The sequence below is a fragment of the Chlamydotis macqueenii genome, chromosome 11, assembly GCF_036417535.1.
Source record: "Chlamydotis macqueenii isolate bChlMac1 chromosome 11, bChlMac1.mat, whole genome shotgun sequence".
In the NCBI taxonomy this organism is placed as follows: domain Eukaryota; kingdom Metazoa; phylum Chordata; class Aves; order Otidiformes; family Otididae; genus Chlamydotis; species Chlamydotis macqueenii.
Genome location: NC_141566.1, coordinates 18,524,755 through 18,539,157, shown reverse-complemented (window position 1 = coordinate 18,539,157; position 14,403 = coordinate 18,524,755). Strand labels below are relative to the sequence as shown.

At 35.7% G+C, this 14,403-nt stretch overlaps 1 protein-coding gene across 2 annotated transcripts in view; it reads left to right on the top strand.

The window, feature by feature from the left end:
* Window positions 1-14,403, top strand: part of PCDH11X (protocadherin 11 X-linked) — a 495,288-nt gene that overhangs the window by 80,089 nt on the left and 400,796 nt on the right. The window contains exon 5 of one of the 2 annotated variants that reach the window (XM_086756659.1): window positions 4,458-6,023. The exons of the other annotated variant lie outside the window; for it this stretch is intronic. Within the exon in view, the coding sequence (XP_086612785.1) occupies window positions 4,458-4,463 (6 nt within the window). The 3' untranslated portion in view covers window positions 4,464-6,023. Of the gene's footprint in view, window positions 1-4,457; window positions 6,024-14,403 lie in introns of those variants that run through there. 2 annotated transcript variants of the gene reach the window in all.

Sequence of the window (14,403 nt, the reverse complement as noted above, 5' to 3'; positions counted from 1 at the left end):
AGGGGCTTCCTATCTGGAAGAGCAGAATAGAACTGCTTTTCTTTTCTTTAATACTCATTACCTGATATTAGCTTATCTTCATATAGCTGTACCTGAAATTATATTAATATGATGTGCTGAATATATCAAAAAGAGATTAGACTCACTATTTGTGTGGATTTTGTTAGATTTACAACTGTCCTTCTTTAGGTTTCTTTTTCTGTATGAAAGTGATCGTGTTGTTGGAGAAAGTATAACTACTCACTATCAATAGCCTTTTACACTGATTTGAAAACATTTACCTTTAAACATGTGAATTCTTATTTAAATAAAATATAAGTAATTCCATAAATGCATTCATTTACCTAAGTTGGGCAAGAAAGACCATTAGATTTAAATCCTCAGCGTTGGACCAGGATCACAAAGGCAGAATGATATTTCATGATAAGTAAAAACAAGCAAAGTATTTCTAAAATCTCAACAGATCTTTTAAAAGTCACTCTTAATCCTAAGCTGGCTTTGTGTATGTAGTCTGTACAGTTTTATCTCCTGTGGGGCTATAGGAGGTGGGTCAGGACAGACTGACTTAGAGTTGTCACTGTTGGCCAGTAAAGAAATGAAACAAACACAAATAAGCTGCTGCCCGGTGCTTCAGGTGTTGTGCTGTCCGGCCGTCCTCCAGCCTCAGGAACTTACAGGGTGTTTGCGCTTAAGGGTGCGTTTGTGTGATGCACTCTCTGAATTTTCAGAAAACTGTAGGACAGCCTGGAGAACTGAAGGATAGTCAGTTCAGTTAAAAAGGGGGATGTGCTAGTTTGAAAAACGAAAATAATGTTTAATATGAGAAAAAATATTTTACTTTATCACTAACAATTACTGTAATGCATCCCTTTTACAAGCCAGAAGCTCTCTGAAGGAAACTAAAGAAGATTACATTTGCTGTGAAGATATCTCTTCAGTTTCTAATGGGTGCTGATATTAATAGGCTGCACGTCTCAGCTCTTCTTAGTTTTGTCCGTGCAAGACTTTCTATTCAGATATTTGAAATAATAAAGTTAAAAATATATGTTTTATTCTGAAGCTCTAAATTTTGTGTTTGTCTGAGTGGTATTGATTCAGGTCTTTAAAGAAAGGAAATTATGTCTTTGCTTTACTGCTAAATTTGTCTAAGTGATCTATAAAATGACAGAAAGTCATTATAACAGTTGTACTCAAAAAGCATGCAAGAAAAGATGGAAAGATTTTTCTACTAAAAAAAAAGTGTCTCTTTAGTGGTCATGTGGGCAAATAAATACAGCAATGCTACAGATGAAATTTTTATGGAGACGGAATCAGAGACTCCTGAAGCAGCGGAGGACACATTGAATCATGAACTACAGGAGGCTGAGGAGGGAGAAGTATGGTCCTAATGTAATTCCTCTAAAAGAGAGATCAAGCTTCTGTTGGACTTGTATGTAAGAAAGGGCAAGGGAGAGAGATATCAATATTATTTTGAAGTTACACAGTAGGAATTAATGAATAACTACTGACAGCAGAGCTTCAGAATAGCATGCTTTCTTTTGGGATGTAGTAGAGATAATTCTTTTAATCAAGTTTTACCAAGTGATAAATTGTGGAGGGGCTTCTTTTTGAAAAACCTTGTTATGAAACTAGGATATATCTTCTAATTCTTTTTGCATTTGCATTGGAATGATGAAAAGAAAGGAGAGATTTTTTCCAGTCTAGTTTTCAGGTAGTATGTAACACAATTTTAAAATCTGAAATCTTTGCTCAAGTACTTTAAAAAGTATTCAGATAATTCAAATGCCTGTCTAGGTATCAACCTGTCTATTCAAAGCATGTGTAATTATAGAGTACAATGTTATTTTTGGCAGCTTGGTTCAAAGAAGCAACTGCCACAAAGTTTCATTAGAACTTCCCATACATCCTCCTCCTTCTCCCTTTCTTTCAAATAATGCTGTTTCAGACATTCTTTTCATCTTAAAATAATATAATGCATACTATAGGAACAGTAGAAATCTTCAAAAATAAACACCTGCTCACTCAGGAAGAGTCCTGTGACCTTTTGTATTGTCATTTTAAACTTTAACTTAAGAACGAGATTTTTCTGACTTTGTGTTACTGAAGGAGTGTGACTGTTCATGAAAGCAGCACTGGAGGACTTGGTTGAGTTTAAGTCCACCTCTTCCACTGGGAGCTGGAAGGTGCAGTCATGCTCTGAATCTGTGGTTACATGGTTTTTGGTGGTTCTCCCTGCTTCACAGTGGACTCTGGTCTGTATCTTGATTTAGCTCCACTGCTAGTACACATCTTCGGGAAATTGTTGAGGGAGTCAACAGGCATGTAGATTGATTTTTCTCATATTTACTAATGCAGATCTTCATTAGTTGATTTTAGTTTGCAGGATTCCATCATCTATCAACATATCCATGGTTAGGAGTAGAAATTTTAGATGACACAGTGGTCTCTGCTGGACTTGGTTGTTAGAAACTGACTGGTGATAGACATTGTATTCCTTACAGAAACTGAATGAGAAGTAGACCTCTGTGGTGGTTTAGCCGAAACCAGGACAACCTCATTTAAAATACATTACGTTTTGGGGCCCTTATTAGCAACTGCTTAGACATACTTACAGTTGTGGTATATTTGATTTTCTGATTCTGATTTGAAATGTGGTGAAATGTCATTGTAGCTTCCCACTCTCTGTGAGAACAGTGTGCTTAGGCTGTGAATTGAAAGAGTATTGCACTGTTCCTGAAACTAATAGCTCTGAAAACTCACCTGTTATGTAAATCTGTAGCTGCAGGATTTCTTGTTTTGTTTAGTAACAGTGAGAATAGTGTGTTTAATCCAGTATACTGCAGTGATCAGTAGGCAGTGCTGATGCTTCTGCTATGTTAAAGGGTATAGAGATAACACTGGTACCTTGCATTGTCAGACACAGAATAAATTACACTTCAAGAACATTTTCTTCTAAATATCAGCTAAATAACTGTTGGTATAAGCCGTTCCTAAAAGCCGTTTCAAAATTGAGTGCTATGATTCTAAATATTCTTTTTATTTTCTCTTGATTTTTCTGGCTGTTAATTTTGCCAGTAGTTCAGATATGCTGCCATGTATGTACATTTCAAAAAGCGCCTGACATTCCCATCTGGAGAAAAGGTTTCGAACTGAAGGATAAGGGAAGGTCTGTGGCTCAGAAGTTAATGAGCAGTTACTTCAATAGTACTGCACATTTAAGTAAAGCTCATCAGGAAAATGCTTTTCCTCTGTGGAACACTTTGAAGAAAAACTTCTTCAGAGTTGTTCTTTTAGTATGTATCTTTCACTGGAAGAGCGTGGGGAAAGATATCTGGAAAGCCCCCCTGTTGCCTCATAGTAGAAGATGGAAAGAGAGCACAAATGGGAAGAAAAGAAAAAATAAATTCATATTTTGTGTGAGGCAAAAATGAAAGATTTTGAACATACCATTTGAGTAAAAACTAATTCAGAGAAAACACAGGCTCTCTCTTCCCCCCGCCCCTGCTAAGTAAGAACTCATTGACTGAGTTTGTGCTGAAGTTGGTAGGTGAAGTTCCAGCATTAATAATTTGGTGATTTTTATGCAAGCTAGGATAATACACAACTTTCTCTCCAATAGCAACTTGCCTTGAGGTAGTAGCAGCATAAATTTTCCTAAGTATTAAGTGCTTTTCACTTTCATTTTTCAGTGGGATAACTGAAAAGCTTACTCTTTTCTCCTCATGACTGAACCTTGTTTTTTTAAATGACATGTAGCTATAAACCATTGCCAACAATGAAGTCTGATTTAACTGCAGTTTAATTTTCACACTTCTTTCTTTTCCTATTTTCTCCCAGAAGATATTGCACTCAATAATCTGCAGTAGGTAGCAATTTCCTGACCAGTGAGTGGCTGGTGCCTTGGTGACTGTGGTATTGATAGTGCTTTCTTTCCTGTGAAATAATTGATTGGAATGTCCTAATTTCTGTGAATTTTTAGGACTCTCAATCTGTTGATGATAAATATAGATTAAAGATGCAAAATAACTTTTCAGATCAGAATATTCTGTGCTCTTAGGAACAATACTCTTGAATGAAGTCTGCTAAAACCCTGCAGAACGTTTTCTAGGTAGTATAGTAGTCTTCTGATAACTATAATCTTGCAAGAGCACTTGGGGTTTTGAGTTGATAAAGCAAAAAAAAAAAAAAAAAGAGTAAGAAACCTAGAATAACATACATAGAAGCCATTTCTGTGACTCCTTCTGTTTCAGCTTTTTTGCTATGTATGCAGATCTTTGTGTACAGAAACCTGGAAAAACACATACATCAAAAATAGTTGGTTACTTAGAACTGCAGTAGTTCAGTACTTCTCAAACCATAGCATGACTGACGTGGTAGAAACTGGAAACAAATTTTACAATATTTGGGGAAAATTATGCAGGAAAGGGCTTTTCTCATGCTGTTTCTCTGTTTGCCAGCTCTGAACGTCATCGCATCTGATGTTATATACTGAAGTCGTACGTGTACACAATGATGTTAAGCCAGCAAACATGAAAACAAGGAAATAGCACGAGAAAGCCCTTTGTCCTGTCTCTGATTGCCGAAGAAATTTATCGTCTGATCTCCAGAGGGGTTTGGAAGTGACGATGAACTGTTCAAGCTGCCCTACTGAAAGGTATCAAGGGCAAGAATTTTTTAAAAAAGAAAAGACAAATAAATTTTAGTACGTTGTGCTGTAGTGTTCTATAACATAGTTTTGCTAAGAAAGAAGTAATGTGACCCATCCTTCTTCACAGTTGGCAATTATAGTAAATCTATTTTGTTTGTAATCATCTTGTCCCAGATTTTTTTCCTTATTTATTTTATTAAAACAATTAGAAATTTTGTTTCTATAAATATGTTAAAAGGGAGCAATAAATTTTGTTCATACATTGAAAAGAGAATGTAAAGTTCTTTATACTCCCTGCATTTAAAAGGAAAGCAAATGAATTGTTGTCACTTACAGCATCATTATACATGTTAAGACTTAAGTGTTATTTATATCTATTCCATAATATTTTAATGATGATATTGCTGCTATGAATCATAAATAGAATTGATCAAATCACTGCTTTCTCATTTTATCGGCACAATAGTAGTAGTGAAAAATGAGTACTTCCTGCTTTCTTATCCACAGCTTTTTGTAAGAAACGGTCACCTCTGAAATAACTGGAAAGTACTCAATTAACTTCTAAGCATAAAATTTAATTTGCGTGTTGCTTGCTGAAATTTAGATAATGTCTATGTAACAGGTGCCATACATTTAACCTTTTGAAGTATTTTTGTTTATAAAAAAAAAGTTATAAATCCAGTGTCTTGCTTTTCAGTGTGGTAAAATAGGAAATAGCATACATTTTTTTTTTTTTCACTGTTAGGCAGCACATGGGAAAAAAATGGCCTACTGTTGGATTATTCCCAAATTATTTATCTATATAGTTAACTTTTAAAAAAATATTTTTTTTACATTATAATTTGTTTTTTAGCACAGGTCATTTAAAAAGTAAAATTTTACTATCATAGCTTTGTTTGCAGGTTGGTTGCAAGTTCTTGTATATTGCCTCACATTTTAGGGAGTAATGCTTAATATGTATCATCTATAATAGTAGAATTTCATATGCGATGCAAAATCTCTTAGGAAGCGAAGGAGTATAAAGAACCGTGTTTTCTGCACTTATATGAAGACATGTAATATTAGTTTGCTAGAATAAAATGAAATACAGACACTGCTTTTAACTGGGATGTATACTATATATAACTTTCTTTTAAAGAAAAAGTTATTAATGATTCATAAATTAGACTACAACATGGAACTCTTACACATTATTGTATGTTTGATGTAAAGATATTTATAGGCTTGTACTTAATATTCATGTTGCCTCAGTTCTTGGACTGCAGAATGTCTACCATGACTGTTGCCTATAGTTTCCTCCACATTTGCTATCTGGCTCTTTTAAAAATGTGTATTTGGCTATTGGATCTGTAAAATAAATTCTATTAATAATGAAGTACGTATTGTAATTTAGCATATTGTATTGCATAATTATAGCTATGACTGTTACAGAAAATGTTTGATTTCCAATAATGAAATTGTTTTATTGGGAAGAAGTTTATGTACCCGTAAGACGGTTTTGCTGTTCCTATTTATCATACCCTTGCAGCATAACTAAAATACCAACACTTTCAGTGGGTAGACATACAGTAATGGTATTTATTGACTCAATGCCACAATTCAGCCAGTTGCTTTGAGTTGAAAGTTCATTCCTAACATAGTAAGGAATTTATTTTCTAAGTATTGTTTAGTGTAATGAAGATTAGGCCTCCTTATTGCTGTTACAATTGTTACAATTATTCGCTTAGATGCTTGGTAGGTGGGTGATGGGAAGCGCTCAAAGGTGTTTGTTAAGAATAATAACCCTTTGACCTAGTAGAGTTGTTAGACAAGAAAATGGTAGGATTTAAGAGCCTTTCAATTTCCAGTTTTTCTTTGTTTTTTTTAATCTTTGGATTTCTGTCGTTATGATAATTAAGTTGGTTTTCTTTTATGAGAAAACTCGTATACATAAAATTAATGTTTGTTAAAGAACAGAACCAAATAATTTGAAACTTTTTTTTTTTAATTGAAGGACACTGAGGGGAGATACTGAGCTAGGTTAGTCTAATCTAATTTCAAGCATTTAACTTAGTCATCTCAAGCCGTTGTATAGTTGCCCTCAGTTTTTCCTCTGGTCATGAAAAGGCATAGGTACAGTATACATTTATTTTAGGACTACATGCTATCTAGAAGTGCCTACTTTCTTACACTGAGTATGACGAGAACTTTTGATAAGTACCTTTCTAATTCAAATATGCCAGCTACTTTCTGAGAAAAATATTTGTTATGAGATTCCTGGTTCTGCTTTTAGCCTAGCTGAAGGTTTGCCTTTTTCTTAGTATTTCACTCGTCATATGGTTCTAGTCTACCAATAAATAGTTCTAGAAGAATCTAAGGTGATTTAAAACTTGAAAAAAATTACAAGAATGAAATAAAAGGTACATCAAGTGGTTGGATTATTGGTCCAAATCATGAAACTCTCTTCTAGTTCTCTCATGAGTAAGCACAGCCAAATGTAACCCAGCAAATGTTCTAAGGGAAAAGCCAGCAGCCTCTTAAGTGGTTCATTCTCATGTGCTTCCTCACTTGCTGTTTTTATTTTTTTACATCTGAGCACTTTTTAAAAACTAAGTATTTCATAGACAGGCGTAAGACTCATTCAGAGAGCTTGTTCCCTTCAAAGGTTACATGGGTTCATGAAAGTTTCATGAAAACCTTGTGTACTGACTTAATGTCTATGTATGCCAAATATTTATTTCTGCGCTTTTCAGTGGTGTGAAGGCTAAATGGAGGCCACTCAAAATTTTTTATGTAGTTTCATGTTTTGTTTTGTTTTTGCTGATTTTTTTTAAATTAGTATACTAAATCAAAGCTAGGTGTATGTGTGTCAAAACCAACTTTTCCTCAAATGTTTTCACCGACAGAAATGCTGTTTTCTGACTGCACAGGAGTCAGAGTAAATCAAGAGTAAAAGTCACTGGGTTGACCAAATGCTGCTTTTGAAATGGAAAACTAATTATATTTTCTTTAAAGTATCAGTCATACTTTCTAAATTATTTTATTGTACTTCAGCCTGCACATATTATTACTTAACATCATCTCAGTAAACTTCTACAGAGATTCATCCTTTATCTAGTGCACATTGCCAACCCTGTCACCAGTGCAGACAGGTCTGTACCTGTAGGTGAAGTCCTAGAGTTTGGTTTTGGTTAGTTACAGTGCTACGTGTGGCTCAGCAAAAAGAACAGTTCTTTATTTATTGCCAGTTTTCCAGAGTAAGTAAGTTGCATTGCTGCTTTTAGCCCTACAATGCCAGCAGCCAAAGATGGCATGCAGATCTGCCGTTCTGCATCCTGTGTCATGTGGTCCGTGCCTGGATTTCATAGGAATGTGTCTACCAAAGCTCAATGCCACTCCGTCTCAAACACACCCTGTATCAAGTGAGTCACTCCAAGGGAAAGCTGTGGCGCACAATCTGCAGTTTGTATGAAAGCTGCCTATCATATCAGAACATATATTGGACTTCAGAGGATATCTTTAAATTCTTCTGAATTTAATTGAGTGGAGAACTGCTGAAGGGCAGTAGGGTGCTGTCAGGAACAAAGCTGTTTTCTGATGTAAATAGAATTATTTTTTTAACATAAACTGTAATGCTGCGGGGGTTTTTTGTTACACATTTTCAGTGATTTCCCATTTTACCATAAAGCATATATTTATGGTATGTCCCGGTCTTAAGTATTATTTGTAAAATCTTTTTAACAAGTATTTTTTTAATATATATTTTTGCTTTCATATTGAATTACCGAGCACTGTTCCTTTATGTCTTATTTATCTATTTCTGAAATAAATTTTGTTTGAAGATTTTATTTGTATACCTTCTGGAGAAGCACTGTTTTTAAATACACTTCTGGCCTCTTTGCTTAGTGCATGCACACCATCGAATCTACACAATTACTGAGGGTTTTTTACAGTGATTAGGACCTCTATTATTAAAATAACTTTACCATACATAATGAACTGTAAAGCCTTCTAATAATCTAAAGAAATATGCTTCTTTCAAAACCTCATACTCCTTAGCAGTACATTTATTTTGTCTACATTTTCTTTCAAGGAATCTGATCTAAGCAGGAATTCCAAGAGTTGTACATCTTCTAACAACGTTTACATGCATGTGTGGGTGTTTATACAGTGTTCAGGGCTAGAGAGAGAGAGACAGATGTAGTGCTTTTGTATCTGTACCTCTGAATGTATGTATTTTGTGTGCACATGTATAGAAAGAATGAGCCTGAGGGTGTGTATACACATCTATCGTGTATTCCGTTAGCAAAGGTTATAGGCAGTATATATTACATAGAATATAGCTGTAGGTACGTGCGTATTTCAGTACCCAGTGTATCTCGCTATGAAAGATGGCCAAGCACTAAGGTTTCACTTGACCACAGTGTTTGAGAGCTGGAAAGATCGGTCTTCCCTTCTGAGAGTGTACTGGGTCCTCACTGTATTAGAGAGTGACTCTTGATAACCTGGAGGTTAGGATAAAATACGATAAGTACAGTTTTGAATTTCAGTTATTTTTCTTTCACTGTTTCGCTTTTACTTATTCCAATACTTCCTATTCTATAATACTATTTTTTCTATTATATAGATTCTTTTTCTTAAATCTTGCCACTGAAAATGTCACGAGAATGATGTTTCCGTATTTCCTCCCAATTGTGAGCTTCTGCTCGTTTCACAGTTGTAAATCAGATTCAGTTATTTATATTCATACAGATGGATATTAAGTAAGTGTGTTATCAGGAATTTTTCAGGGGTGCTACTGACTTTCTACAATCCTTAAATAGATTTTATTCATTTATATTTAGTATGTTTTTCATTTTTATGGAAGGTGTTCGTTAAAGCTCAAATAACTTGTTTCCAATAAAAACTGGATGATGATGTCAAAGAGATGAGCTTTGATTTCCCACCACTGAATTGCAGCTAAGAATTATGAGCTGAATTCCAGTCAGTTTTCTCAGCATAGTTTTCATCTTTCTCTGCTAAGAGATGCCCGTGGCTGTCAGATGGGTGAACAGCCCTCTGCTTATGTTCTCTGTTTCCTTCTGGGCTGTGATACTCTCTTTGTTCTTGATATGATCATCAGACTCTGACATGAAATTTGAATCTAAGAGCTGTCCTCAAAGGAATTTCCTCTTTTTTATTGTCTAGCAGTACGAAAACTTCCCTTTTATCTGTGTGCATCAATAGCAAACAAGTTGCAGGCGTATAGGCACACAGACATTAATATGGATCTGAAAGACTCCAATCATAGACTTTCTCAAACAAAAATATTTTTCCTAGATCCATATCTAATGCATTCACAGGCTGATTCATAAAGAATGTCTCTTCTTTCTCTCTTCCTCTACTGCTAAAAAGAAAAGAACAGGAGAAATTCTGGTCTTATCCAGACACTAGTGCCTGTGTGTTTCAGATAAGCAAATGACCAGTGGACAGAAGAACTTCAAACAGGTGAATGGAATTTGGAACTTCTTTTCTTTTAAACTTTTAGAGCATTTGAGTAATTGGAAATATTCAGGAAAACACATGCCTTCAATGACTTAGACATACTTTATAGGGGGAAGCAATTCAGGGAAACAAAAAAAATCTTTATTCTAACCACATAGTATCACAATCTCTTTATCTGTTATTTTGTATTAAATGACAATTAAATATTTTACTTTTTAAAATATAAATTAATTACAGTTAAATACAAAATAACAGCTGAATATTTTCTGACAGAAGTGGAACTTATAAAATAGCTTCTTATAAAATAAGAAAAAATCTGAGTATTTCATTAATTTTCGAGAATTACGTTGTGTCATTGTATGATATACCAAAATTTCTGTGTATTTGGGAGCATGCCATTGGTGGAGTTGTACTAGAAGATCTGACTTGAAGTTAAGAGGACTTTTTGGCTTACATGCATGTGGTACTGTGGTTTTACTTTTTGGGGGGACGAACACTCAAATTATTCTATATTTTCAAATCAATTTGTTTGTAACGTGATTTGTGTGATCTTAATTGCTAAGGTACAAGAAAGCATCTTTAGGTATTTGAAAGAAACTAATAGAATACAACAGCAGTACAGATTCTTAACCCGCCGGTAAATGAAAAATACCCGTGCCTCACCTATTCAGTGCTGTGTATCTGTTGTCACTGCCTGTCAATCAAAGTTGCCAAGGTCTGTATAGACAAGGTCGTGATCCTGTGCAGGCCTTGGGTGGTATTGGTGTAGAAAGGGGTGAGAGAAAAGGAAGACCTTGTTAGGGTATAATTTTTATTGTGGCAAGATAGCTCTGTCAGAATCTGAAGTGCCACATCAGAGATGTAGTGCCACATCTTGGCTGATGTAGTTTGGAGTCACATTCTGACATATTCTGACATATTTTCTTAATTGGATTGGTGTGGATTTATTATCATGGATAAAGGTAGCAGAATGTTACCTGCTAAATTTGAATGTATGCGTACACATGCATATGTGTTCTCCAGGTGAGATCCCACCTGGAGTACTGTGCCCAACTCTGGAGCCCCCAGCATGAGAAGGGCATGGACCAGTTGGAAAGGGTCCAGAGGAGGCCACGAAGATGATCAGAGGGCTGGAGCACCTTTCCTATGACGACAGGCTGAGAGAGTTGGGGCTGTTCAGCCTGGAGAAGAGGAGGCTCCGGGGAGACCTTATAGTGGTCTTCTAGTACCTAAAGGGGCCTACAAGAAAGATGGGGAGAAACATTTCAGCAAGGTCTGTTGTGATAGAATGAGAGGTAATGGTTTTAAAATAGTAGGAGGTAGATTTAGATTTGATAGAAGGAAAAAAGTTTTTGTGCTGAGGGTGGTAGAACACTGGCACAGGTTGCGCAGAGACGTGGTGGATGCCCCATCCCTGGAAACGTTCAAGGCCAGGTTGAGCAACCTGATCTAGTTGGGGATGTCCCTGCTCCTTGCAGGAGGGTTGGACTGGATGGCCTTGGAGGGTCCCATCCAACCATGACGCTTCTGTGATTCTATCTTCTGTTTTCAAAAGCATCTGGTTTTGGGAGGGTTAACATGAAACTAGCTGTCGCAAACCTACCAATGAATCAAACTGAAGCTGGGAAAGTGCTTTTCTATTTTCGATAGTATATTTGTAAACAAAGTATATTTGTAAACAAGACTTGGAGAGGGGAGGAAAACATTGGATTGTGTTCTCAGGCTAGCAGAAAGGAGGCAGTAACTTCTATAGCCTGCTGAGATTTTGATTGCTATTGATTTCATAGTTAGATGCCAAAACCACTACAATTTATAGGAGAAATGTTTCTTCCAACTTGTGTTGAACTCAGTGAGAGCTGCAACTAAGAGCCGCTGCTACTTGTAAAGGTATGTCTGATATTGTTATTAGCAGCAGTGATCAGCGTTGTATTCGCTGTTCTGCAGTGCTTGCTGAGTCAGCTGGATCTGCAATATTTTTTAGAACTGAGTGAGAACAATGGATTTACCATCTATCGTACAAGAAAATCCCATTTTCCTCCCTCAAAATAGCAGTAAGCAACTCTTCCAAATACAGATATCTAATACTTTTCAGAAGTATGTCCCATTAGACACATTGAAGTAAGATAATAGCTTCTATGTGGATCTTTATTCTTCACACTAAAGATTATTTATTTTATACATTATGGGGCTATAGAAGCCTATACGTAGCTATACACACAAAAAGAAGGTAAATTTCTAATACTTTTCAAATGCTTTTTTTCTCTAAAAGGGCGTATTCTCAGATACTTCTTGCTGTTTAGTAGCATGGCTGAATGGATTTTTTTAATGGCACAAAGTAGATTTTTTTTTTTTAATCTAGCAAAATTACATTGTGACTAATTAAAAAGCATGGATAAACAGATTGGGATTTACTTACAAATGGGGCGATCATTACACCTACTAATTTTGAAAACATTAGGCTTGAGGATTCCTTCAAACTTATTAACAAAGAGATGATAAGTTCTAAGTATGTGATGAATCCATTTTAAGAAGGCAGTAACATTCTTTGGTTGTTTTATGGCCAAAGTTGTGAAGTAATACCTGATGAGTGGTTGTTGCCAATTCAATTCCTTTTCCTCATCAAGTTTATTTTAAGACCACTTCTATGTAATATTCCTTTCACCAGGTTCCTAACTCAAGTTAGTTGTGTCCTGTTCATGAAATATTAGCTTTGTTCTTTCATGGTTTAGAAGAATATTTGTATGGTCTGACAGCATGAGATTCTTGTTTTCTGGTCTCTAATAGAGAGTTTAGAATTGTCTTATTTGTATGTTTCCCTAATTTTTTATTAATATATTGACACTGTGATGGGTTTTTTTGTAACAGTCCAGACATGTGTAAGTTCTTGCACAGGGCATTGTGTCAACTTGATGTTTTACGAAGGCACTGTGATAATAACCGAAGGAATTAATATCAGATGTATAAATCTTTGACAATGTATTACAACCATCTAGGATATGTTGGTGAGTCACAGAATATACTTCTATTTGTTATATCAGAGTCTTTAAAGATTATAGATCATGGAATCATAGAATAATTGAGACGCAGAAGGACCTGTGGCAGTCACCTAGTCCAATCACGATGCTCAGAACTAGGCTAGTTTGGATCAGTTTGCTCTGGATGTTGTTTAGTTGAATTCTGGCTATCTCTAAGGGTGGAGATTCCAAAACCTTTCTGAAACACTAGTTCCTATTTGACTAACTAACCCCATAGTGATTTCCCCCCCCCCCCCCCACTCCCCCCCTCCCCGATCTTAATTGGAATTTCCCTTGCTTGTGTTTGATTTCTAATGAAGGAGCATGCATATACTTTACAGATTGATATGAAGTACTTGAGTACCAGTGAAACCTTTTCTGGGGCCTTAGATACAATCTACCGAAGTCTGTTTTGAATGGAAGTCGTTAAAGCAGATCAGTCATTCATTGTATTTCAGTCATATCTCTTTGTTTCTTTGACAAAGGTGTGTGTGGTGTCCCAGACAGCATACATGCTCAGTCAGACTGAGAATTATTGTATGGTGAGCTCTCAAACAAGAGACTTGTTCGCTGCCTTCCCAGTTGAAAAAGTCACGATGGGATAAAGTGAAACTTTCCAGTCAGCTCTAGTGAGGCCCTCATGTGTTCAGGTAGTTTTTCTTTCTTCGTTCTTTCCTTCCTGTCTTGAACATGGCTTCATTTTGAAAGATAAAACTGAACTGCTTCACCTAAGGAAGCTGCAGGATAAGCTCTGTCCTTACAGTCTCACTTTTGTCTGTATCTGTCTTGCTCTTCACTTCTAGATAGGGAACAGTCTTCAGCTGTCTTAATCGTGCTTCACCAAACATGTCTTCATCTTTTTCAGTCTTCATGTCTTTTGCACTCTTTCTGTTTTAATGCAGACAGTAGTGTGTTGCATCATCACACTTTATTTTGTGTCACTCTGTGTTGTTGCTAGTACAGAATCTGTGAACATTCACACAAATGAATTTTAAACTAATGCTGAAAACTAAGCATATTTGGAAGAACTTGACTCTTTGCTACATCAATACTTTCAAGAAAGTACTTCTTCCTGTTCAGCCCATTTCTGAGATCCTCTTGGAATACAGTCCTACGTCAGTATGAATGTTTAATATTTCTGAATTCTCAAGTATATGTAAGTGTCTCAGCGGAAATCAGAATCTTAATTTGTTTTATGGATCTTCTACTTATATGCATAAATATCAAAATGAATTCAGTTTCCTTATAGATATAAATATTTGGCATATATCTATTTAT